This window comes from Notolepis coatsorum, assembly GCF_963971535.1.
Source record: "Notolepis coatsorum genome assembly, chromosome: 14".
In the NCBI taxonomy this organism is placed as follows: Eukaryota; Metazoa; Chordata; class Actinopteri; order Aulopiformes; family Paralepididae; genus Notolepis; species Notolepis coatsorum.
Genome location: NC_140178.1, coordinates 67,416,239 through 67,443,569, shown reverse-complemented (window position 1 = coordinate 67,443,569; position 27,331 = coordinate 67,416,239). Strand labels below are relative to the sequence as shown.

General features: G+C 45.5%; 2 protein-coding genes across 4 annotated transcripts in view; both read right to left on the bottom strand.

The window, feature by feature from the left end:
- Positions 1–4,243, bottom strand: part of crebbpb (CREB binding lysine acetyltransferase b) — a 202,247-nt gene extending 198,004 nt beyond the window's left edge. For both annotated transcript variants that reach the window (XM_084329454.1, XM_084329455.1), the window contains exon 1: positions 3,427–4,243. In XM_084329454.1, the coding sequence (XP_084185580.1) occupies positions 3,427–3,514 (88 nt within the window). In that variant the 5' untranslated portion in view covers positions 3,515–4,243. The remainder of the gene's footprint in view (positions 1–3,426) is intronic.
- Positions 4,244–7,760: 3,517 nt separating this feature from the next.
- Positions 7,761–27,331, bottom strand: part of LOC311240796 (adenylate cyclase 9) — a 133,592-nt gene continuing 114,021 nt past the window's right edge. Inside the window, exons 6-10 of one of the 2 annotated variants that reach the window (XM_084329380.1) lie at positions 21,295–21,503; positions 19,627–19,786; positions 10,967–11,109; positions 10,185–10,208; positions 7,761–10,017 (exon numbers count right to left, since the gene is read on the bottom strand). In XM_084329380.1, the coding sequence (XP_084185506.1) occupies positions 8,976–10,017; positions 10,185–10,208; positions 10,967–11,109; positions 19,627–19,786; positions 21,295–21,503 (1,578 nt within the window). In that variant the 3' untranslated portion in view covers positions 7,761–8,975. The remainder of the gene's footprint in view (positions 10,018–10,184; positions 10,209–10,966; positions 11,110–19,626; positions 19,787–21,294; positions 21,504–27,331) is intronic. The other variant, XM_084329381.1, reaches the window with a different exon arrangement.

Sequence of the window (27,331 nt, the reverse complement as noted above, 5' to 3'; positions counted from 1 at the left end):
TGCCAGCCGGCTAGCTACTGATATCAACAAATCCTCCAGCAAGTCTAGTAGTGCATGATAGCTCGCGTTAGCTTACTGTTCAAAACGAAACGTCCCATTAAACTAAATAGTTCAGATAGCTCCGGATATCAATGTCTTATAAGTTATAACACTGAGTCGATGCGTATTCGAGCTGAGGGCACGCTGAATATAGTCAATAGGGTCCAGCTGCAGCGCCGGAGAATCCTGGCCGTAGCTGGAGGCTACAGTATAGGGTCCAGCTGCAGCTCCGGAGAATCCTGGCCGTAGCTGGAGGCTACTCGAGTACACACAGACAGTGGAGCTGGTTGCATATAGCGAGCATTTTGACTTGTTGCGTGGTGGCGATGTCTCGCAGATAATACAACTACAAGTATGATTATATAATATATATATTTTATTAAAAAAAAATATAAAATATTTTTTTTCTTTTTTTTTTAAATAAAAAACAATCGATATAAATAATGGTAAAATTGTTATTTAAAAATGTGCCCCTAAAAAATATTTTTTGCCCCTAAATTTCTCATTTAGGGGCAAGTGTGCCCCTAGTGAAAAAGCTTAGCGTACAGCCCTGCAAGGTACAACTGAAGGCTAAATATTGGGCCACGAAAGCAGATTGGTGCATTTGTATTTAATAAAAAAAAACTGCATTTGTATTTAATAAAAACACAATGCAGGTGCAGATAAAGCTCTGTGTTTGCTTGAAAAGTCAAGATTTTTGTATTTGTATTGCTGTGCATAGTGACTGAGATGCGCTTGATTTCCATTACAGTCCAGCTGTTTTGTTCTGTATCGGAGTGTTGCACTTGCAGGGAGTTTCGCTCTGTGTCACGCTTCTCCATGTTTGTTTGTTATTCCAGCACGTGCGCGGGGATCAGGAATGAAGTAAAAAAAATATATAAAAAATAAAGTTATTGGTAAATTTGCGGTATATCGGCCCTCTCACGTCGCCACGCAACCTAGGAGTAAAACACAGGCCAGTAGGCTGTTCTCACAAGTCAATGGAATATTGACCGTATTGTGTAAAAATTTCTAGTCACACATAAATGCATTCAATTCAACATGTAAACTGACCTATACTCTCAGAGGAGCCAATTAATTTGCTCCTGTGAATATATCTCAGTGCGAGTGCGCTGTATGTAAAAGAAAGAAAGAAAGATGGAGAGAAGGAGGGCGGGTGGAGAGGAGGCTCCAAACTATGCTCTTTTCGCAGATCTGCCTGAGGAATTTCCGGGAATTAGAGCTTTTTCTACCCAAACAAAACACAAATGTGTCCGTCTTGCCATCTGCAATCTGGCAAACTAAATCTTCTCTGTGTACTCAAGACTCTGCGCTGTGTCCACGACTTCAAAGGCAACAGGTCTATAAGCCACACTGTGCCATGTTAACTCACTGAATATATGTGTGCGTGTACCAGCTTGGGGTGAGGGGCAATTAGAGTGTGTAATGTATATTTGTTTGTGTGTGTGTGTGTGTGTGTCTGTCTGGACAGAGACAGAGGTGGGGCCTGGCAGCGGTAGAGGAGGCAGCCTTGTGTCAGGCTGCTTTATTGCCCAGCGACAGCTCCTGTCACCCCACTGAGAAGATGAGCTACCTTGGCCGAGGACCGTTGGCCTGTCAGTCTCCAAGAGATACTGCAGCCACAGGAGAGGAAACGAGGAGAGTGAGAAAAGAACAAAGAAACTCTTACCGCTCTCAGCTGTTTGGAGACGGGAGGCAGGCGCTGCAGCTCTCTGCTGCGATTTTAATTGAACAACTGTACCGGGCCTTGCATACTCTCCAGGATGAGAATTAAGTAGTATAATCCCAAGACTGAAGGCCAAGGAACATCACTTACGTGGTGGTGGGGGGAACTTCTTTCAAATGGTCATTCAATGCTCACAATTGAATCTACACTCTATAATCACAGTAGTTGCACTCCTACAATACTAACAGCACTACAAGACAGCTTGAGTGGTGGTTTAAAGCGCTGACCCCTTCATTTCAGAATAGGAGTTGTGTAAATTGAATATCAACAAAGCTATTCTTCTCACTCTGAAGCTCCTCTGCTGTGGGTGTGTGCACGACACGCATGTTTGCAGCAAGAGACTGGGGAGGAAACAATCCTTCATGGATGACTCAATTAAGCAATGGCCAAAAGCTCCATTCATCTTACAGAAACTCCTGGAGAGAGAACTCTGAACTCCACAGTCTTCCAGCCAGCCATGTCTGTCTCGTCATAGTGCTGTTGTTGACATCCGACTCAGCGGCTGCTCCACTCCTGACCACACTACTGGACTCCCATGCCTCCTCCCCACACTCCCTCCTGGGAGGTGCAGCTGAGCTGAGGGCTTCCCCATCTAGCTACCACTCCTCAGTCCAGACAGCCTCTCTCCTACACCTGCATCACTGGGAGCTGCTGATTAAGAGAAACTGTGACCAGAACTGTACAATTATAGCTGAGGCATCCTTAGTTTCTACCCCAATGCCCCATAGTGTGTACGACGATTCAAGATAAACCTAGCATGTTACGCAACCCTGTGAAAGTAGCCTGTAGCAAATACTGTCCCACCAGTGGTAAACATCAGGAATCAAGATATAATTTAATCTTAATAAAAGCACAGAGCGCGCACACACACATATATATACATATATACACCGATCAGAGCTGATGTGTGAGAGAGGGCATCAGCCAAAGCAATAAGACAACATATTAGCCATTAAATATGAGAAACCATGTTAAATGAGTCTCTGCTTCTGTGCGTCTCTAACAGGAGTTGTTATGCAGGTTTGAGTGTGTGTGAGAGATGTAGACCCTAAGGCTCATTTCTGATGCTCGGCCTCTTCCCCCTTCTCGTGGCAGCAGTTCAGAAACGAGGCCAACTCTGCGTGGCTGTAGTTTTAAGGGCGTCAGGAGTGAAGAGATGATGTAGCGTTACTTTGGCTAGTTTACAACAAGCCTATGTATACCCGAGTAGGTGCTTCGAGGAAAGGGGGGGAACAGTTCAGAATACCTGCTTCAAAGTTCCACAGGTGCATGCAAGGTATCCGTGTGATATCGGTCAAGAGTGGTAACAAGTTCTCAAGAGTCATAGGAGGTTGAAACGACAGTTGTTGTGGAATATTTAAAATGAGCCACCAGACAGGTATGCGATAACATTAGAGAGCTAAAGAAAATTACATGGACAAATGTCTAGAAATACACTTGTTGTCTCTGGCTCCTCTCCCACACCAGGGTGTCATCAGGGTGTTCTCGGGTGCAGATCCAGGTGACTCTGTATCAAAGTTCCAGGAGAAATGTGTGCGCGTCTACTGACCGCGGCCATGACAGACAGACACATAGTAGTGTAATCTTGGTTTAGTACGTCTTTATGCAAGTAATATGCCACAATATACCCTTATGCTACAGTTCAAACTTGGCCTCCTTACCTGGACCATCCGATGCCGAGAGAGCAGGTGAATTCAGCTTCGGTCGCTTTGCATTGGGGGGTCCGACATCCAGCAGGTTATCAGCCATTCTGATCGGGGAATTAGTGGATGATGATGATGCAAAACCAAATAGGATCCTTCCACCTCGTCAACAAAGGGCACGTCTTGATCGATAGGGTTTATGCACGTATTCCCTGTAAAGGGGCAAATTGGCTGGTTTCAGTTGGCAGACTAGCGAGATGCTAGTGCGAGCCAGCCTGGAGAAGTGTTTCAAAAGAAAGGCAACAGCGCCACGCTCCGCCGCCGACAATCACCCCATGATAATCCAACACCCAACACCCACATAATTATCCGTAATAATTGCGTCCAAAAAATATTTCAGTCCAAGAAAAATAAATAAAAATAATCAAAAAATATTATACAAAGCGTAAAGAAGTCCCTTTCTCCATTCCATCGCTGGTTTCCCGTCTACACACAATCATTTTTTTCGTCGTCCAAATTAACAGCATTAAATTCCATTTTTGGCTTCAATAAAAAGCACATAATTCCACAAATATTTTCTATGCAGCGAATTATTTTTCTCGACGCTGTCTCCCGGTAAATACATCGGCTCGGCACGGAGGTGCGGAGAGAAGCGGCGCTCTCTGAAGGGGGAATCAAATAATACGAGGGGCTTTCGAGACGACAAAAACCTATCTAATCCTCATTTGTTTGCAATAATTATCTTCGGATGAACAAAGACTTCGTTTTTTTGCACGAAAAAGCCGTTTGAGCCCGGTCCAGATAGCTCGAATCGGTTTTTAAAATAATGCTCTCCTGAAATCCTGATTCTGAGCCGCGTCAAGATGGCGGCTGTTGATTCCTCCGATACAAAAAAAAGTTTTTTTCTTTCCAGCTAGACTGTGGGGGGGAGGGGCCGTGCTATCACGCCCTTACGCAAACCCAGGTCCCACCGTGCGTCATGTGGACGTACAGAAAATAGCCTCTAGGGGTGGAATAACCCCCAAAATTAGAATTACTTTATTCTATCTTTATTCCAAGCCTTCTCAAATTGTAAAGGAATTTAAGCATTTTATAACCTTTCAATAAATATAGGTCTAGGTCTATATTGCAGATTATTATTCACTGAAAATAACCATATTCCAAATCTAGATTGTTGGCTAATTTCAGAGTTCCAAAATATGGAACTATTCAACATGTATTTATGTTATAGACTTCCCTACCCAGATACATTTAAAAGCAATCCAGCGTTGTGCACAGGCTACAAATTCCAACAGTACAACATTTCCCAAAAACTCACTTTATTTAGTTTGAATCTTCATTTGCATACCCTTTTACCGTGCTATATACAAAAAACAATCCCAAAGAGAGCAACATTTATCCGAACAAAGCTGTAGTAGGCCACAGAAATAATATGGCCTACAGACAGAAATGTAGTGGCGTGTCTTTCCCTTTAATGGGTTAAATTCCATAAAATAGCTTGGTGTGATCTATAGTCACTGAACGAGTCAATATGTTTTGAGATGGATTTAGCTAAATGTATGCGAAATGTCCAAATCCGGCATACAACCATTCTTAGGCTTGAGTATTCCTTCCAAATGATTCACCTAACACAGTTTTACAAACACTCATGCAGGCAAACATCACACGAGTAGGCTATAATTCTGTTCTAACCCTCCTCCCTTCACTATGCAACAACCTGGCACATGCACATGTATAAATAATAGAAAACGCTTAACACACTGTACAATAGAAAGGCATAAAGTATGTACATAAAAAGTGAGTGCTTTGTGCAAATGTATAACAATTAGTATAGAAACAAATGACCCATCTTCAATGTGCCCAACAAAAACATCAAATCAAGGAGATAAGGCTAAATATACAGAAAACCCAACCAATGGCGATGTTATTCTTTGGCATCAGAATATATTGTAAATGTGCCATTCTACTAGTTCAGAATCTCGCTTACATCTAAAAATCAAAGTTGTCGGCATATAAGTTCACGTTCGCAGTGAAGGCAGGGTAAATACTCCAAATACAAAGCTATATGTTTAAGTGGCAAAAAACCTGCTCTCCAAATGCTCCAAGGGCCTTGAGTTGTCGCTTGTCTTTTTCCCCCTGTGCCAAGTTAGGGTACAATAATAATCCATCAACTAAACAATACAAGATATCTGATACTCATAGCTCATAAAAAAAATACCCTATTCAAAAGAGCTTATCAAAATGAACAATGAAAAATAGAAATGCAGCAGCTTATGATATTTACTCTGCACTCAAGACCTCTGTTAAACATTTCCCCCTCGATAATGACACTTCCTCTTATTCTAAGCATCCCTTTTATTTTAGTCCCTGGAGTTGAGTCTGCTACTGTATAAGGGTTGTGTGCTCATTATTGCAAATAATTAATTTTTCCCTTTCAAACCAATGCTTTTCCACGTGGATTATTGCACTTAAAACATCTTTGCTCCAAATGATCAAAAGCACAGTACAAAATATTTAAGCTAAATAATAAGTAATTCAACACTATTATTGCCGTTTTTAGTCCATTAAAAATTAAGCTGTTATACCAAAAAGGTGGCAACTTCAAGAATATGAATGAATGTCTGAAATAATTGCTTAGAATGTTGTGTATTAAGAAAAGGCACAGCTCAATTTGATGGGAGCTCAAATTTGAGCTCAAACATCATGATAGTATGAAATACATACATCAAAACTAAACATAATTCAAAGAGGAATAATGAACATTCTTCTGCATGTGCGTATGTATCAGAGCCCAGAGTTCCCATGTGGGAGGTTTGACTCAGGTGTAACAATGGTGACTTGTGAGGGTAACCCTGCCTGAAGCCTAGACAAATATCTGGCTCGGCTAGCAGGAGGGGGAGGTCCCTTTGACCGACCACTGGATGTGGCGCACTTAGCTACACTTAGCTAAATGTGAAAAAAACTAAAACGCAAATTCACAATAGCTGCAACTGTGAATTGTTGTGGACCAACCAACTTAATAGAGCTGTTGGTTGCAGCTAAAGAAAAACAATACTATTATTTTTTTTTTTTTACCTTTTTCCCCCTCCTTTTTCCTCCGTTTTTCTCCCATCCCAATGCTAGTTGTTATGCCAATTCCCAATCCCCTTCCTGGTCGCTGCGCACCTACCCCCTACAGTCGGTCTGGTAGAGTGGAGGCTATCACATGCTTCCTCCGACACATGTGTAGCCAATCAACCGCTTCTTTTCACCTGGCAGCGCGGACTCTCACTGAGAGGGTGTAACGTGTGGAAGGATCACACTACCCCCCTTAGATCCTTTCCTCGCTGAGCAGGCGCCCCGACCGAACTGTAGGAGTCGATGTTTACAACGACCAGGACCCACCCACCGGCCTTCCCACCCTCTAACACTGCCAATTGTGTTAGTACGACGGCCGGCCAAGCCGGAAGCAACGCAGAGAGCTGGGCTCGATACCAGTATCTCCTGCGTTGGTGGCGAGTGCCTTGCCCACTGCGCCACCCAGCCGCCCTAGAAAAACAATACTATTAACGTTTGAAAAAAAGACTAGGCAAGCCTAGTTAAGCCGTACCCGGATACATGCCAGTGAGAGACTCACACATGCATGTTTCAACAATGGGGAGTCAGTCAAGCAGTCAGGCAGTCAATAACCAATATTGGCTCATATTGGGCCGATCTTCCGGGTCCGGGCCCAAAATAATATGAATAAAAAGAATAATAGCCTAATAGGAAAAGGCTTGAGAAACGAATGAGGGAGGTAAGATGGAATCTAAAAGGCACTAGCTTGCTCCTGCAGCACGCACACACATAACATACATTACAAAAACAACTCTAGACAAAACTAAGACAAATGTTACTTTAAGTGCTGCTGTTGAAATAAGTTGCACTCTCAACCCAAACCAGGGTAAACTGGCTCCATGTTTCTGTAGTGCCACATTTGTGTCTAGTCTCTTTTCATTTAGAAGCACTGATATCAAGATGATAATGTTAAGGTGTTGCATCTGAGGTTTTATTCAGCTGTCACTCGGCACACGTACATGTCAAACACAAGACAATGAAGGTGGAAATCTTTTTTCATGTATTTGTATTGTATTTCTTTTTTTTCCTTGCCCCTGAGCACACAACCCTTTTTGCTGAGAGACTGAGAGGGAGAAAGAGAGAGAGGGGGTACCAGGCTAAAGTGGGATGCATTGTACAGTTTAGCCAACTGGACAATCTAAATAAATGATCAGACATTACAATACAAAATCAAGAAATATAATAAAAGAAACTATCAATGAGATGTTAAATTCAACCAAAACCAGGACCCAACACAAAAAAACGTACAAAAAGAGTTGCAAAATACATTAAGTTTTATGCCACTGCCAATGAGAGGAATTCCAATTGGCGTTTTTCACATCACTGAGATCATAAATGGGAGCATCAGACTTGATGGTTCAATTTATATTCCATGTTATGATGAAATATAGGATAATAACATTTGTTTTCATGTGTGTCATTTCTTTTTTGACGATTCTACACTGTCTGAAAATGATTATCTGTTGCTATTGGCACACCCCTGTAGCCATCTAGAAAGTTGCTTGCTCTAATTATTACCCTAATGTCACAGCTAAAGATGCTCTATAGATACAGCAGATTGAAATATCTCTCCAACAGTAAATACAGTTTGAGTTCCCAAAATAGCATTAGACTGGGTCACAAAGGAGGGAAGCGTACACCGCACTAGCCCCTGGTGCTAACAGTTAGCCTTATCTACAGTGCTGTTGCTGGGCGAGCATGCTAGCAGGTCTAGCTGTGGCTGAGATTCCTCAGTACTGTGGTAATACAAGGGCCCGAACCAAAGCTGCCACATCAGCGAGAGGGATTTCATTATTTCTCCATTATACTCCACAACTTTTCGTAATCCTGCAGTTCCACCACTCTATGGGTAACTTAACGTACAGGCACCTCTCCACAGTAAACCATGTACTGCACTGACACAAAAAACACACAAAAAACACAGATCTCTAGCCATTGTCTGACTCTGTATTCAACTCGGTATTGATTAGTCTGTGCTCCGTCTTTGATGAAGAGTTTCAGTTTTTCATAAAGAACATGAAAACATCCGTGTCAGGGTTCCCCATGCATATTGTACTAATACACACAATCATTTTGGAACTGTAACACGGTATTCACTCGCCTTTGTTTTGCACAACTTGATTCACCCCAAACTGCACCATTCTACCGTTTGATTTGTTGAGCTCTTAATGGATGGAGGCAAAACTAACACTGTAATAACATTGTAAAACATGACGGACCAAAAAGTAACAAAATCAAGTTTGTATTATTATACTGTAGATATTCTTTTCCCTTTACACATTTAACTTTTACCTCACCCAGAAAAGGCCTAGTCTACACGCTATTCTATGCTAAAGGCACTTAATGAAAAGACGTATGAAATACAAAAAGCGAAAATGAAACTCAATGAATCCAGGTTAAAAGTGTTAGAAATAATCAAGTAGGTTAATGGGAGGCGATAGGATTTGTAGAAAATAAGAGAATGTTTGGATTCAGGCATTGTACACTCCCATCTCCCACATGATAGTAGCAGGCACCATGCTGGCGATTTCATCAGTGGGCGAGCGCCCAATACTTCCGTCTACCTGCACCCGGATCTCTGGCGAGACAGAGAGCTGGTACTGAGGCACAGGGCCACTGTCCGCACTCTTGGGGTACAAGAAGGTCTTCATCTGCCCTTTGCCCTTGACATTGACCGTACCGCGGTAGTCAAAGTTGTAGTCCATGCCGCTGAGCACGCAGTAGCTCTCCTCGCTCACTTGGACACGACACTCCACACCCGTGGTGTCCATGCGGCTGGCAATGTTGACCGTGTCACCCCAGATGTCATAGAGCAGCTTGGTGGTGCCAATAACCCCTGCCGTTAGAGGCCCGTGGTTAAATCCGATGCGAAGCTTGAAGCCAAAACCCAGCATGTTCTTGTTAAAGTCATCAACCACATGCATCATTTCCAGGGCAAAGTCGAACAGTGCCCGGAGGTGGGCGTGAGGGTGACCTGCATCTGCACACTGCTGCGCGTTAAGCCCAGACGCTGCCATGTAGGTGGCACCAATAGTCTTTATCTTCTCAATGTTGGAGAAGGCAGGCTTCCGTAATAACTCGTCAAAGTCTCCAATCAGCTCATTGAGGACGCGGTAGCACTCCTTGCCCCCCTCATAGCTTTCCTCATAGAACTCACTAAAGTTAACAATACTAGCAAAGATGACCCCCACGTTGTCGTGGTTCTTGGAATAACTCTGGGTGACTTTGAGCTGCTCCGCCACGTGGATGGGGATGATGTTGCGGAGCAGCCAGTCAGCCTGGTCCCGCATGTTCTGGATCTTGATGCGGTGCTGGTCAGCCTCCACGTTGCCGTGGTAATGGAGACGGTAGCTGACCTCAAACTCACGGTTGAGGAACCAGACGAGGAGGAGGAGCAGGAAGAAGGCCACGCAGGCCTCTGGGCCCAGCAGGTCTCGGGGGCGGGGCACCAGATCTGCAGGGCTGTCAATCAAACTGATGGATATGTTGCTGGTGTTGGTCTGGTCACCCAACCTGGAGGGCAGAAGAGAGAGAGAGAGTGCAGGGAGAGAGACAGGGTAAGAGAGACGTAATAGTAGGGAAGCAAGAACAATAACAAGAGGCAGGCATGAGGAGAGAGCAGACATAAGAAGATGATAGTATATAGTATATACTACAGATTATTATATTATTGCACTCACCAACAAAACAGACCACTGGCATCACTGGAAGAACAGGGTGGGGTGGGGGGAAACATAATTCATACTAATCAGCACAAATTTATCTGAAATGCTGCAAAGGTCAAGCATGTATCTTTTCATCACCAACCTCAAATGACTTAACACAGTGTCATCATGAATGGCCAGGATCCTTCATTCACAAATGACAAGTGACATTATAGATTCAAGACTAAAGGTGAGAGGGCCTTCTCTATTAAAAGGGAGATCAAGCCACGTCAGTGACTATAGCAACATTACTCGCAAGGGCACTGTTTGCTGTGATTACAACAGTGATGGCACTGGTTACAAGGAACAGTGGAGTAGCATCAGTACTATCAGTTTTATAAACAGTTTTAAATCATTAATTGAATGTAATGTAATGTTGTTCTCTTTTACTGTTCTTATTGACATGTTTCTTTTTTTATATAAAGTTCTTGTCTTAATTGTATTGTAAAGCACTGTGTAATGCTATCTATATTTGAAAATGTGCTTTATAAATACAGTAAATTATTAGTACTAATATAATACTACTAGGTGTACTATGTGTGTGTAGTAGTAGTAGTAGAGGTAGTAGTAGTAATAGCAGTAGTATAGTTTTACTTCCTTGTTGCAATAAATGAATAAGGTGCTCCCTTTACCATTTACCCTTTAGCCTCTATTCTAAAATGCTAATGAGTTCTGCCAGACCTTACTACTGCACTGGTAAAGTGCTACATGTAGCGTGAAGAAAGGTCTTAGCAGTATGAAACTGGTGAGTGTTCTACCTGCAGGGGGGACTGAAGAGCAAGGCCAGCAGGCCCAATCCCACCACGGTGGCCAGAGCGGAGCGCATCCAGTAACACAGTTGGCAGAAGTTACAATACTGGATGATGGCTATGATGACAGCACAGCAGGTGAACATGGTGAACTGGGGAGAGACGAGGTAGAGGACAATCATTAAAGAGTCTGAAGACACCTTAGGCTTAGTGACTAGAGTATTATACAGCAGAGGTGGGATAAAGGAATTGTTTTGCAAGTCTCAATTCTTTACACTCAAGTCCTAAATCAAGTCTCAAGTAAGTCTCAAATCTTTATACTCAAGTCCCAAGTCAAGATAGGCAAGTCTCAAGCAAGTCACAAATCTGAAACTTTGGGTTTCAGTCCTAATGTGTTCTTTACAAACGTAATGCCACAAAACTGTAAAGTCAACAGAGTAATAGTTAGTAGTATACTAAATTTAGATGATTCTGCACTGACACACAACTTCCGCGGATTGGTCCAAAGTGGAACTGTGATCAGGGAAATTAAGTTGATTTTCTTGACACATTTTATGGCGTAATTTTCTTTTTAACATTTTGGCCTTGGGGAGAGTATCAAATCTTTCAAGTCATAAGGCTCAAGTCTGAGTGAATTCACAAGTCATTGGTGTTAAAAGTCAAAATTGAGTTGCAAGTCTTTAATGATTTTGTCGAAGTCGACACCTCTGTTATACAGTATGTTACAATGAAAGTCGAAACATTATGAATGTACTGATACACATTTATGGTGGAAGTATACATTCACCAACTCCAGGGTAAATGTGTAGGCTACATTAACTCATTCAGCGCCAATCACAAGTATAGTTGGGTTAACTTGCCATCGCTTGAGCGCCAATAACGAGTATAGTCTGGTTTTAATCGTTATTTCTTTTATTAGCTATATCCATTCATTTTCATCCATCCAGCCTGATGTTATCATTGGGAATGGGTCTGAGCTTGCAAAAGGGCAAATACCGCCGCCTACGCCTTCCAGCTGGTATTGCACTCCATTATAAATGGTGTAGTTTCTTTTCTGGGATGATCCGAGCCGTGCGGGTATTTGGAATGGCGATCAGATAATTGGATTATTTCTTTTGCATTACATCAGATACCAGGTAAGAACACTATATATGACTTCCGGTTTTGAGATGGGTGGATAGGAGACCATTGAAAGAGCTCCCGGTCAAATAATATCGAGAAAGGGAAGTAAAACCGTCTAAAACAAATTAAAATTTGACAATTCAAAGATATAAGAGAAAAGGAAAGATGTCCACGAGAAAAAGTGAGAGAAATAAGACCCCAGAAGATGTACAAACACCGGAGGAAAGATCTAGACACGAGGAAATGACGGAAGAAATTGCTCAGGCGAGCGTGACGCAGGTAGGCAGGGACGGAGACCCCATGGAGCCCGCCTGGTTAGCGAGGATACAAGCGATCATACTGGCTGGCCAGGAGCTACAAGCTAAGGCTAACCAAGAGCTCCTAGCTAGTGTGCAAGCTAACGCAAAAGCTATCCAAGCTATGCGGGATAGCATACAAGCTAGCGCACAGGCTAACACGAGGAACATACAAGTTAGCGCAATGGCTAACCAGGCGAGCACGCACAATATTCAAGACAGCATTGATGGATTAAGGGCCGGCATCCAAGCTGAAATGCAGAGCACGTTGGCTAGCCAACAGGCTAGCGCAGTAGCTAACCAGGAGCTACAAGCTAGCAAACAGGCTAACGCAATGGATATCCAAGCTAACACGCGGAACATCCAGGGCAACAGCGATGGACTCGGGGAGGAGTTGGAGAAGGGACGGGGAATACAAGCTAATGTGGCGTTGGACCGCAGCGAGGCCTGGCCGGAGAAGGAGCTGCAAGCTAACATGGAAGTTATCACAGTGAAAATGAAGCAGCAAGGGATACAAGCTAACGGGACGTGGGGCCGCAGCAAGGCCTGGTGGGCGAGGGAGCTACAAGCTAACATGGCCAACACGCGGACTGGACTCGATGCAGGGTGGGGTGTTCGGAGGAGCATGGAGGCTGGTTCGGGAGAGGCGAAACAGACGGCCCCCGGGAGAGGGACAGGGAGACGCTGGATACAAATGGACCAACCGGGACTCGGGCACCGAGGTCGGCCGGACCATCCGCACACGAGATGCAGGCACGGAGGTCGCCCGGGCCGGCCAAGATGCGAACACGGAGGCCACACACACCAACCGGGAACCGAGCACCGAGATCAACCGGTCCAGCCAGAACTCGAATAACGAAGTCTCACACACCAAGCAGGACTCGAGCACTGAGGTCATACACACCGACCAAGATTCAATACCACATATGCATATAATTAGATAGTGAATGGAGGCAATGATTCAAGACATACTGCAGACAACACACAGACCACTGGGAATACAGACAAGGTGAACACATTAGTTGGGGAAATGGAGACTTGACTCTGGACATATAATACAAATAATACGTACTAAACTATAGACACTAACACACAGGACACACAGCTAAAAGGACGGGGAACATGGGGAATCACATTCAGAGACCTGATCGGGAGCTCTGGAAATGTACTATCATAATATGAAAGATACAAATTCAAATAAAATGTTGGACAATAATAGAGACATTGGAGAACCCCCACAGGGGACATCTCCGTCGTTATAGGAGGGACCCTCTCCAGGAGAGCCTTACCCCTCCAACCCGCCAACAGGGGTCAAACAGGGTTAAAAGGAATTACCTGGGAAGTGCCAATTGTCTTTAGTCTTCTTTTATATTATTTCTTCAGTTATGTTAGAATAGCAGTTGCTTTAAATGTGCACATGGACAAATATGAAGGACAAGAATTCAAAATGTTGGACATGAAGAGAGGCTTGGAGAGCCTCCTTCGGGGGGTATCTTCGTCTCTGGGGGGGGGCTTCTCCAGTGGGAGGGCTGATCCCCCTCCAAACCGCCAACCGGGGAAAGAGTGCGAACCATATAACCATTTATATCCATGTAATTTTTTCTTATTGTGTTGTTAGATTTAATTTCATAAATGTATGCGGGATGTCGGTGACATGGGAGGTACAGTGGGTTCAGTGGGGTCGGGGGGAGGGGCCATCGTTCCGGCGGTTCGACCCGGGGGAGGGGAAGCCTTGCGTGTTGTGGGATTGGTGTGGGGGGGGCAGGGTTTCCTGGGGTCCTCGGCCGTCGTGGCCGGGCGGTCTGGTCTCCGGGCCACCGGGCTTGGGGTTGCGGGGGGTCGGGGGGCCATTGAGGCGTGGTGCTTGGGCCTTCTGCGGACCTGGGCTTGGGGCTCTCGTGGACCGGGGGCCTGGCGGTCGGGCGGGGGCGGGGGCGGGTGGGGGCTCTGGGTGCTCGGCTCCGTGCATGGTGGACCAGGATATGGGGGTGTTCTATCTCTCGGGGAGGAGGGCGCGAGGGAGGGGTTTCTCTCAGGGGGATCTGAGAGGCTGGGCCAAAGGACCCATATCTGTATGTTGTTATGTTATGGATGTCACTGTAAATGTTGTGTTGTATGTCTATAAATGTTAAATAAAAATGTAAGTTTAAAAAAAAAAATAACACTATATATAAAAGCTTGCGTTGATCTGATATGTCTTTCTACCCCGAAGCTCGAAGCTGTCTGTGTGTGTGTGTGTGTGGCTGTGTGCCGTTGGGTGGGAGGAGGTGGCGGGGGAGCTTCAGGGCTCTTTTCATTCTTGCATGAGGAAGGATAATAATGATGATCTAGTGTTGATTTCAGGAAGATTCGATAATCAGGCGAAAAATTAAACGTGTTTAGTGTATTCCACTAAAGGGCTATTATCGCGTCTTTTCCTGGAATTACTAAGAATCACCAAAACTATACTCATATTCAAAACGGTATAAAACGGAAATGTACAGATGAAAAAACAATCCGTTTTGTACATGTTGACTGGAAGCAACTCACTGATAATCGACGGGTGTATTAGACCCATAGCTATAATTTAAGATATATTTTAAGCACTCGCAAATCTCGCAGTCCCCCCATTGATTAAAGCGGTGGCGTTCTAGCGCCCTCTCGCACATTAAGCGATGGCGCAGAATGAGTTAAAGAAACACGCCAACATTATGGGAAATGCACTTACCATCTTCACCAGACAAGAAGATAGATACTATTGTAAATATGATGTTTGTAATGTGTTGTGCTGGAACCACACTTCATCCAGAATGGCAACTCTAGCCAGAGTGTGACACAGACACAGAGAACAGTTCTTGGTATTTATGAACCAAATTAAGGTTGGCATTAATACAGGTGATTTTTACACAAACAAATGGAGTCTGTGTTCTTCTCTGCAAGCCATAGCCCTGTGCTGTCTGATCTAGCAGTGGAAGGCAGATGGGAGACAGCAGATTGGAAGTTGCTCGCCCACTTCCGGATCTCAAATCCTCCCGAAGCTAGACACTGCTACATCTTGTCTACAAGGAGCTTGGCAGACTCTGGCGTTGAAAGGCTCTGGAGACAGTTGTCCACATAGAACGACTGCTCTATGGACTGTAGGATGTCTTTCTTTCCCTCTGTGTGATCTTTGACATACTTTTGCAGCACAAACATTTTTGTAGCATGGGTTGCTTGTTGTACCGAATGGCAAGACTTGTCATTGGTCCTCCCTTCGCAGGTTTCTCCAGATAAAAAGCAGCAATGACTGATCCTCAGGTAGGAGACAAACCTGATGGAACATCACTCGGATGTCCCCACTGATGGCAACGACATACTGCCGGAATCGAAGGAGGACCCTGATGAGCGATTGGTCCGAGGGTTGGGCCTGGAAGGAGTTGCTTGTTGAGGGAGAGACTGTGATATGTAAAGGAGCAGTCGAAGACCAGACGATCCTTACCATTATGATGGACAAGGTGATAGGGGATGAACCATGACTCATCAGACTTACTCACCCCTTTATCGAGCTTGGTAACACACCCTCCATCGATGAGCTTTTGGATCTCTGCTCCATAGATTTTAGCTTTGGCTGTCTTTTACCAGCCGTTGCTCTGTGCTACGGAGCATTGGCATAACTGCTTCGGCAGTGGCTTTCAGTGGTAGTGCATCCTTAACAGTGTGTCACCACCCTCTTGATGCTTCCAGGATGCTCAATGCTCACAGCCTCTTGGTCCAGATGGGACCTTACTGCTAGCTTTTGACTTCTAAATGGAAGCATGTCAAGCTGCCAGAGACGTTCAACATGTTGATAGAGGTCGTCTGGCATGGACTTGAGAGATGAAAAGTAGCATGAAGTAGCATGAGACACAAGATCATCTGGGCCTTCGAGTGCCTCACAGAGCACTGTGTGAACAGCTACGGGTCCACCTCTGGGGCTGAATCTTACCGGTTATTTGGCTGTGATCAGGTGGGTGCAATCTGCACCAATTAGCAGTAGCAGTCCTGTAGCTGGAGCCCCCTCACGTGGCGATAGCGCTTCTGAAGTGCAGTCACAGGGTAAGATTGCTCCGACAGGGCTAGCCGACCCGCTGTGAAGGTACCCTTCACCAGGTGCTGTTCAGAAGGCTGAGTCAGGGAGGCCACATGGAAGTCTACCAACTTGCCAGTGAGGCGAGCCATGTCTTGGCGGATCGTCCGCAGCATGAGGGACTCTCACTTGCTCCCATCAGTAATAATGATTGACACCACCTTAAGGTACACCTTTCCTCCTTACTTGGAGTTGGACAGTGAGGCACGGTCCTTTGGTGTGATGAGGTAGACGTGCAGGCCGATGCTAAGGGCAAAGCACTGAAAGGCATTGGTATCTCCTGCTTTGAGGTCAGGATAGTTCAGTATCATTGCAATCTTGCTTTGTGCAAGTTGATATGGCTGCCCGTATTGCCGCTGCAAGGCTTGCCTGGCGGCGGTGTAGGGTTGCACATAATGCATGCAGGACTAGGCTATTAGCCTGGCCTCATCCAAAACCAGGTGCTCCATAGGTACATCTAATGCTCAAAAGGTTCAGTGTGGGCACTGAGTAGGTGGTCCAGCGCCATCTTAAGGTTAGTGAATTCTCTCTCACTGTCATGGACCCAGTTAGGCAGTTTAGGTATGGGGACTGGCTGCCGGGGAGGCTGGAGAGCGTATGAATCTTGTGATGGTGTATACTGGGGCTGAAGGACATACTGGACTGGTGGGACTGGTACAGCCTGATATGGTGCTGGACCAGGTGTTGGAGGCACCATGCTGGCTGAGTCGATGGGGCAGGCTGAGTGCCTAGAAGTTAAGACTGTGGCATGACCAGACTCATCGCAGTGGGGGCTGGGGGCCTAGGAACTGCTCCGAACAGCTGTGCAGAGGTTACTGTTGGCAGTAGAGACTGAGTCGACATGTAGATTTGCTGCCTTTGGCTCGGCATACAAACTGTTGCTTGAGACTGAAACGCTACAGTTGTTTTGGACAGCAGCAAGATTAATGGCAGCTTATCTTGAGGCTGGAGAGGTGTTCCCAGCTGGAGAGATAATGGCTGCAGCAGAAAGGTGTGGTTGTTTTGTTTGAGAGTTCGACCATGGTGAGTGGTTTGGTGGAACTGACATCAAGTCAAGTCAAGTCAAGAGATGTATTTGTCACGGCATACAATGAAATGCGGGTGGTCTTGCCCGCAACGATGTGCAAATAACATATAATAGAATCAACATTGTGCAATAAACAAGTAACATTGTGCAATAAACAAGTAACATGTTAGGGCATATCGGTATATGTACATAAGTTATCTACAGAGCATGGAGGACATACTAGGTCCTTTGGTAGTGTCTTCCTGTACATGCTAATTTATACAATCTCCGGTTATACTATACTATTTTTAAAGTGACTGTGGTCATGTTAAAGTGGCTGCTAGTGTGTGAGCGTGTGTGAGCGTGTACAGTGTGTGTGTTGTGTGTGTGCTCATGTGTGCTTGTGTGTGGAGAGTTCAGTGTTCAGGGCTCTGATGGCCTGGCGGAAGAAGCTGAGCCAAAGTCTCTCTGTCCTAGCAGCTGGTGTTCGCAGGCATCTGCCTGACCTGAGCAGCATGAACAGGCTGTTGTTGGGGTGGTGTGGGTCTTTCATTATTCTGCAGGCTCTGGATTTGCACCTCTTGTTGTATAGAACCTGCAGGGGTGGTAGTGCAATACCCGTGGTACGCTCAGCTGAGCGCACCACTCTCTGTAGGGCCTTCTTGTCCTGTGCCGTGCTGTTTCCATACCAGGCAGTGATGTTTCCAGTCAAGATGCTCTCTACAGCTCCGGAGTAGAAGGACTGGAGTATCTTCCCAGATACTCTGAACTTCCTTAACTGACATGTGACAATTGCTGTGAAGCGTTGGAGTTGCATTCTGTTAGGCTCCAACTGTGGTAACTCTGCTCTGAGGGGGCTGGTGATGTGAGCCCCACAAACATGTGGGTGAAGTAATCCGGCTCGAAGGACCAATATTTGAAATATGATGTTTGTAATGTGTTTCGCTGGAACCACTTCATCCAGAATGGCAACTCCGGCCAGAGAGTGTACACAGACACAGAGAACAGTTATTGGTATTTGTGTGCAAACTTACTTGACAATAAAGACCTTTCTGATTCTGATTCTGATTATGAATTTCCTCTCTGTCCGTTCAGTAGAAAGCTATCCGGCTGCAAGCTAGCCTAGCTTAGCACAAATTAATGGGAAGTGGACTAGTTGTTGGAGTTATAAGCTAGACTAGTGGTCCGTATCGGCTTCCATTAATTTGTGCTAAGCTAGGCTAGCTTGCAGCTGGATAGCTTTCTACTGAATGCACAGGAAATTGGTACACTGTATCTATCTTCTTGTCTGACTCTGGGGAAGACTGTAAGCGTATTTCCCATAATATTGGTGTGTTCCTTTAACCATTTCCAAAGGCTTATCCTGATGGCAACTCCAAACCGTTAGGACACCTGGAGCGATACTACGTTACCAAAAATATGAGCACTCTCATATGGTAGGAATAGTAATTTTGGTTGCGATACCTTTGTATATATCAAGTAAACAAATGAGACCATTGCTGAAACCCAATTCTCATGATAAGACCACATTTGATAAGACCCATTTTCATGATAAGACCTCTTAGGCTCTTCCGGTTTTGTCGTCCGCTCCGCCCCACAGCATGGGGGAAATGTTTTGAGCAACTGAGGAGAGGAGAAGCTGAGGAGCCATGCTAACAGTGAACGTGAAGTTATTTTAGTTGAAAAGGGTTTTGTTTGGAAAGGCTTTCTTTGCACCACATGCCTTCAGCAGAACTCCTGTGAATCCGGCTCGAACACACATAGTATCAATATAAAATAGAGGATATTGGACTTGTGGTGGTAACAACAATTGCCTTTCCGTTTCTATCTATCGAAACACCCCATTTCCATGACTCAGAATTAGAACAGTTATGACTGATTTCATTCTCGGAGTCTTATTTTGGGTGATGGCGTTGTCACTTTTATGTGTGACCTTTATGTGTGACTGAATGTGTCCAGTCACCATTTACTGTGGTGCTAGCTTGTGCCTAGTACTTCTCTCGCTGGGGTAGAGTCAAATTGACCTTGTTAGCCTGAATTTAAAATGAGGGTTTCTCAAGGTGATATGAGAAATAACCATGTCCAGCTACAGTAGTATCCAAAATCCTTAAGTTCCATTCCTGGAGGGATAGTCAATTGAGTGTGTTCCTCGTTGGTTCACCTGGATGGAGCGATGCATGTCACAGCTGATGTGAGACAAGGCGGCCACGGCAGGCAGGGACACCAGCACTGCTCCGATGAGGTGACGAGGCACCCAGCCTGAGACAGCCTTCATCAGCACCCTAGTGCAGCTCAGCACATTGTCCAGGTAAAGAGCCATACTGGAGGGGGAGAGAAGAGGATAGGTTTTTGATTGATTGATTGATTGATTGATTGATTGATTGATTGATTGATTGAAAACATTATTAAACAGATTGCAGAATGGGTACAATACAGTACAGCTCAATGGAGGATGAAGACCAGAAAAATACTTTCGTCTTGTTTACATAAGGGTCCTCCATTTTCAATTCATCAAGACATTTAGAGACATACAAATATACGGTACTATGTAAGAAAGTGTATCAGAAGAGGAAGAAAATGTACATTAGAGGGGGTTGGGTGGGGGGGGGGGGATTTTGACATTTACCGGGGCCAGTTTCTAATTGCAGCCACCCGTAGGTGCTCTTTGAGAGTGGTTTTGAAGGAGGGTAGGGATTCACATTCCTTTACGGCTGTGGGTAGGGCGTTCCACATATAGGTCTTGTTGTAACAGTCCTCAACCATATGCATTTCGATTGATTGATTGATATGGTATTTATGAATAAAGCAACAGAAATGTATCTGATGCTATAGGCATTGAAAATCTGACATTGGTTTGGGAGCCAGGATAGTAGTAAAAAGAATGGTATGCGTTCAATGAAATTAAAGGGTAAGTTCAGAATTTCCTATTCCTACTTACTGATGATGTCAACCGGTAGAGCTCTTTCTCAGTACAATCCATGCTGTTCGTCATACTGGATACCCACAACACTGGCAAGTACCACAAAACGAATGCAAAGTCAAAGGGGCCATGCTCGAACGGATGCTGCACCATACTCCACAGTGCACCCAAATTAGGTTTCAGTGTTTCATTCAGAGGATGTAGAGACTGGAGCGTGGCCCCACTGACTTTGTATCAGTTTTGTGGCTAAGTAGCCAGAGCTGCGGGTATCCAGTATGAAGAACAGCATGGCTTGTTCTGAGAAAGAACTCTGTTGACATCATCAGAATGCTTTCAGCAGGCAATCTCTAATCGTTCATGATCAATTGCAGGAAGAAGAAAAGAAAAGTCACCAAACCTGAAAACAAAGTATTTACAGGAACTCCAACCACATAATCGCTTAAAGGAACACTCCAACATTATAGGAAATGCACCGTCTTCTCCAGAGTCAGATGAGAAGATGGATACCAATTTCCTCTCTGTGTGTTCAGTAGAAAGCTATCTGGCTGCAATCTAGCCTAACTTGTGAATGAATGGAAGCGGACACGGACCAGCTAGCCTAGCTGTTGGCCAAAAACACCCCTCCCAGAGTTTTATGTTAGGCTAGTGGTCCTTATCCGCTTCCGTTCATTTGTGCTAAGCTAGGCTAGCTTGCAGCCAGATAGCTTTCTACTGAACGCACAGAGAGGAAACTGGTATCTATCTTCTTGTCTGACTTCTTACGCATTTCCCATAATGTTGGTGTGTTCCTTTAAATTTCCTTTAGCAAGGATGTCGTTCAGCTCCAGGTGTCACACACACACTCGACACAATCATTTACAAACAGTCAGCGGTTCTTCAGGAGGACAGCGATAGCGTCTCTTCTCTCACCGTACGGCCAGCAGCAGAGCCAGGGCCTCCAGCAGGGCAGAGACAGCAGCCAGGATGAGAGCCGGGGTGGGAGCGCTCTGCTGAGTGAGCAGCGGCCGGAGGAAGCAGGCCAGGGAGAGGGCCAGGAACACACAGCAGCACAACAGCACGTCCAGGAAGCAGCTGAACGTTGGGCTGGCAAAGGTGTGCACCGCCCCCCGAGCCTCCACCTGAGAGAGGGAGAGAGGAGGAGGAGAAGGAGGAGACACCGGGTATAAGGAAGAGAGAGAGAGGTGTGCACCGCCCCCCGAGCCTCCACCTGAGAGAGAGAGAGAGAGAGGAGGAGGAGGAGGAGACACTGGGTATAAGGAAGAGAGAGAGAGGGATGCACCGCCCCCCGAGCCTCCACCTGGGAGAGGGAGAGAGAGGAGGAGGAGGAGGAGACACAGGGTATAAGGAAGAGAGAGAGAGGGATGCACCGCCCCCCGAGCCTCCACCTGGGAGAGGCAGAGAGAGGAGGAGGAGGAGGAGACACAGGGTATAAGGAAGAGAGAGAGAGGGATGCACCGCCCCCCGAGCCTCCACCTGGGAGAGAGAGAGAGAGAGGAGGAGGAGGAGGAGACACTGGGTATAAGGAAGAGAGAGAGAGGGATGCACCGCCCCCCGAGCCTCCACCTGGGAGAGAGAGGAGGAGGAGGAGGAGGAGACACAGGGTATAAGGAAGAGAGAGAGAGGTGTGCACCGCCCCCCGAGCCTCCACCTGGGAGAGGGAGAGAGAGGAGGAGGAGACACAGGGTATAAGGAAGAGAGAGAGAGAGAGGAGGAGGAGGAGGAGGAGACACTGGGTATAAGGAAGAGAGAGAGAGGGATGCACCGCCCCCCGAGCCTCCACCTGGGAGAGGCAGAGAGAGGAGGAGGAGGAGGAGACACTGGGTATAAGGAAGAGAGAGAGAGATGTGCACCGCCCCCCGAGCCTCCACCTGGGAGAGAGAGAGAGAGAGAGGAGGAGACACCGGGTATAAGGAAGAGAGAGAGAGGGATGGGAACAGGTGGAGAGATTGGGAGGATAAGTAGAAGAGGAGTGATATAGGTTTTAGGAAGCACAATTGTAAGCATGTGCCTTGCTGTCCTGCACTGGGTTGCACCAGCTCAGTAAATTTCGCAGAGTAAATTTTACTCAAACTGAGTACATTTTACTCAAACTGATTTTACTCAGTTTGAGTAAAATGTACGCAGTTTGAGTAAAATGTACTCAGTTTGAGTAAAATTTACTCTGCGAAATTTACTGTGAGCTAAGCTAAGTTCTCTCCTATGTTAAAATGTAAAGTCGACACTAGAGGCTTAGTAACTACTAGTTAGCTTAGCTTAGTAACTACTAGTTAGTTTAGCTTAGTAACTACTAGTTAGTCAGCTACTAAAAAAGGTTGCACCACGATCACTTAGGACATAACCTAACTAGTTTGAACATAAAGTCATAACTAAGGCAAGTGGCCAATCAAAGAAAGGTAGAGTTCCATCATCATGGTTACCGTGCGCAAGGAGGGTGTAGACGTCACTACAGAAGATTTATTTCCACAAGATTTATTTATTTATTTATCCATTTATATGTATTTTCCCATGGAAGGCCTACACAAAGTTATTGTACATACAGAATGCAGAATTTTAAAAGAATCCTCATTTGATTGCTATTTAGAAGGTAGAGTAGCATGGTAGCACGCTGTGTAGAGCCCTATTCTGGCTGACTGAAATAGATACAAATTAAATTATACTATTAGTATTGTCCAAGTATAGCCCCTTTCATGACTGTGATGCACCGAGTGAATCCACAGTCACTTCCTAGCCCATAGCCAACCAACCTAGATTTACCATGAAGGACTGGTTCTGCCCGAACCGTTCGTTATACAAGTATCACAGTATAGGATGTAGGATAGGACTTATTTGCGAGTGCTTAAAATATATAAAATATAATAGCAATAGATCTAAATAACACAGTGATCGTCAATGAGTTGCTTCCAGTCAACATGCACGAAACAGATACTTTTTTCATACATACATTTCCGTTTTATACCGTGATGAATATGAATATATTTCTAGAGCGTTCTGTCTCATCTCAATAAACTCCAGCAAATCGAGCTTTAATGTATTTAGTTAGAAATCGTGCCATTTGTCGCTTGATTTATGAATCGTTTTCAAATAAAAGCTAGATTATCAGGGGAGCTCCAGTAGCTCACCGCGTACCTCGAACGCTATTTCGGCGTCGGGGACAACCGTGCGCGTCACGGATCTGGGGTACACGAGTTCGACTCCCGGACTCGCCGTATTTTCTCAGAGTGTCTTTCCCCCCATCTATACCCCATTCAACCTGTTTCTGTCGGTCATACTTGACCAGAAAAAGCGATAAACGCGAAAAGAACGAGCTGACTGGTCAAAGTTTTGAAAAGCTAGATTATCGATATTATATGTGTCATCATGGGCGAACAGAAGCAGGGTCTGAAAAATCGCTTCTCCGTACTTTGGTCGGCGCGAACACACACACACACACACACACACACACACACACACACACACACACACACACACACACACACACACGCTCTGATGGCGGTGAAAGGAACATCTGATTAACCCAAGATTCGTAACATAAAGTCCTTACCTCACATCTGATGTCTTGCAAAAAGAGTAATCCAATTCCTGATCGTCATTCCAAATATTGATCGCGTTTATTGATCCAACGTTATATATCCAAAACACATAATCCATGCTGCTCCGAGTGTCCCCAGTCAATGTGTTATAACAATACTGCATGCCCGAGAAGGAAAACCTGGATCGGACTTCTTAGATTGATGCACAGCCCCAGCCAGAGGGATTCCAATGATGTGCAATACCATCCGGGAGACGTTGGGCAGCGGTATTTGCCCTTTGCGAGCTCAGACCCATTCCCAATGATAACGTCAGGCTGGATGGATGAAAAATGAATGGATATAGCGAATAAAAGAAATATCGATTAAAACCCGAGATTTCTCGGGTTTGGCGCCCAGAGCATGGCGAGTTAACCCGACTTATCTCGGGTTTGGCCTCCAAAGGGTTAAGGGAGCAACCTTTCTGTTTTTGGGGTGATTGTCTCCCCGGTATGCCGGTAGCGGAGTCAACTCTCTGGCAGAGTCTGGGTTTGGCCCGACCCCACGAGAGTATGCCCCTGCATGTTTTATGACGTCTGCCAATTGTGTCAAGCTCTTTCTCTGAACCCTGACCCCGCGGGATTAATAGACTGGCAGGGTCAGGGTTCGTGGAAGGGTCGGTTTACTGGTGGAGTCGGGGTCCGGGAGATTATGACCCCACGAGATTGTGACATTGTGCATGGCATGCCGAACACCCTCCCCTCCCCCCCGCTCGGCGGGTGGGCCGCTGGGGTACTGTTTTTACAGTCAGCCCCTCCCTCTTCACCTGTTGTGTCCTGTCCGATGCGCTGGCAGTGTAAAGGGTGGTGTCACAAGTAGACACCTGGAGAGGTGTCGATGCCACGGCCTCGTTGACCTCACCAGGTCCCTTCTGTCAGGTCCTGGCTCCTGGACTCGGCGGCGGGCCTGCCTTTGAGTGGTCCATGGGGCTGGGACCTCCTCCGTGCCCCGCTGCTAAGGCTTCGCCTGCGGGGTCAGGGTTCGGAACCCAGACCACGCGAGACGCCTCGTGGGCAGCGTCAGGGTTTAACAACCCCGACCCCACGAAGTGTGGGAGCGGTAACACGAGCTTATGCTTCGCGTACGTTTCCCTGGTAGCGAGCAGGGCGAGCGGTGGGGTGGTCGCGGGTCCTTCTGTCTCGCGGTCTACTAACCTTGTGCGTTTTTTGGGTGCTGTCCCCTTTTTCGCACGGTCGGTGTCCTGTCCCCCCCCCACCCCTCACTAGGAAGGGACCCTCCCCGGTGTTCTGATGGTTGTAAGGGGACCTCAGCGGGTGCATTTGTTGGGCTCTCTCCGCGTCCTGCTCCGGTCCTGTGTCCCATAGAGCAGAACGCAAAGTAAGGAACGAAATGTAATAAAGGTTATCCTATAACTAGGGATGCTCGATATTGGCTTTTTTACCGATACCGATATACCGATATTGTCCAACTCTTAATTTCCGATACCGATATCAACCGATATCAACCGATACCGATATATGCAGGGTTTCCCCCCCCCCAAAAATGGAATAATTTCAGGTAATTAACATTACATATCTCTTGTTGTGGAATTAACACAACATTATGCATACTTTTGACAATAAATAAAATCAGAATTTGTTCTTACTTGCTTGCCTGGGTAAATAAAGGTTATAGAAATGTAAAAAAAAAAAAAAAAAAAAATAATTCTTCTTTTAAACCGATACCGATATTTTCCGATATCACATTTTAATGCCGATATCTGCCGATAATATCGGTAGGCCGATAATATCGGACATCCCTACCTATAACCCTAGTTACATGAGTTCTTGCAAGCGTTCTGCTCTCACTCACTGAGGACCCCTGACTGTCTTCCGAATGAAGGTCAAGACTCGGGAAGGACGAGGCACGGTCACGCCCCTCGCTTATATCCATAAGCTGAAATGGCCGGGCAAATGATGGGTGTGTAGCGAAAGTTTTTCAGTGATAAATAGGTCATGAGGTTAATTCCCATAGAGCAGAACGCTCGCAATAACTCATGCTAGGGTTATAGGATAACCTTCAGCTAGAATAGATTAAGAAGACTGGATAACAGCCGTGTTGTGGACATTCACAAAGTTTTATTTCATAATTTTAGACAGATTTATTAATGCCAAGACACTTTTCAAGCTGATCCAATGTTTTTAATTTATTGCAAAATTAAGTATAGGAGATTTGAACCAGGGGGCAGGGCCAAATGGAATGTCACTTCTGCAGTATGAATCAGATTGTGCACACAGACTTGGCTGACAGAAGGAGCATGTTCAGTGCTAGACTAAGACTCCCGAGATGTAGCACTGAACGACACAGGAAGTCCTTCATTCCGACAGCCATCAGACGTTACATTGCATCACTGTGCCTCACTGCATCAATGAGCACAGGGTGACAGTACTATCTTCCTGGACTTTTACTTTTAAACCGAACATAGCAAAATTTTACACTTACTGTATAGTTCTGTATATTTTTACTGTATATTTTATATTAGAATGTAACATAGGAAATGTATATCCCGGACCGTATTTGATTCTTAGGCTTATTTAAATTCTTATTCGTGATTTTTGGTTTTGTCTACCTAAATGTTTACTGTTTACTGTGAGCATTTTGTAGTGCCAAATTTCCCTCGGGATGAATAAAGTATTTCTATTCTATTCTTACAATTACACTTCCAGCTGTGGGAGAATGTAATTATGAGGCTGTGCCAGCAGAGGGCAGTACAAGCTAACAGGACATTCCCTGTGAGGCCCTGCAGTGATTTCTCTTTGCCGCAGTCCTGACTAGTCTAGTGATAGTGCAGTGCTTTACAGGTACAACACACAGACATATATATATACACTCTCATATACAACAAAACATGCACACATACAAGTACAGAGGCAGACATACAGTCAAACACAGACACGCAGATGGACACAAACAGACACACACCTACACACACACTGTAGCAGATACAATTGTGAAATGTACCTTTAAGACGCTAATGTTTTGCATGGATACGTCAGAAGCAACTTCATTACGCAGCGCCATGCGCCCATTTCAGCTAGTTGAGTGGTGCACCTGCTAAGAGGTGGACTTGTGGAGCTCTAGCTCTTCAACTCAACAAGTGCTGCTCTTGGTTTGTGAACACTATTACTATTCATGTATGGGTAAGATAGTAGCTAGCCGTATAAGACCAGCAGCTAAGCGAATACCAACAACATGGTTGGCGCGAGTGAGTCTTGCCCTGTTCGTCTGGTCTCCCCTCCCCCTCTGCTTTCCTGTTAGCGCCTCCATTGCGGCTCTACAGACCAAGAGTGTTACAACACAGACATACAGTCAAACACAGACAGATGCACAGATGCACACTGACAAAAACACACCTGTGCACACACGCACGCACGCACGCA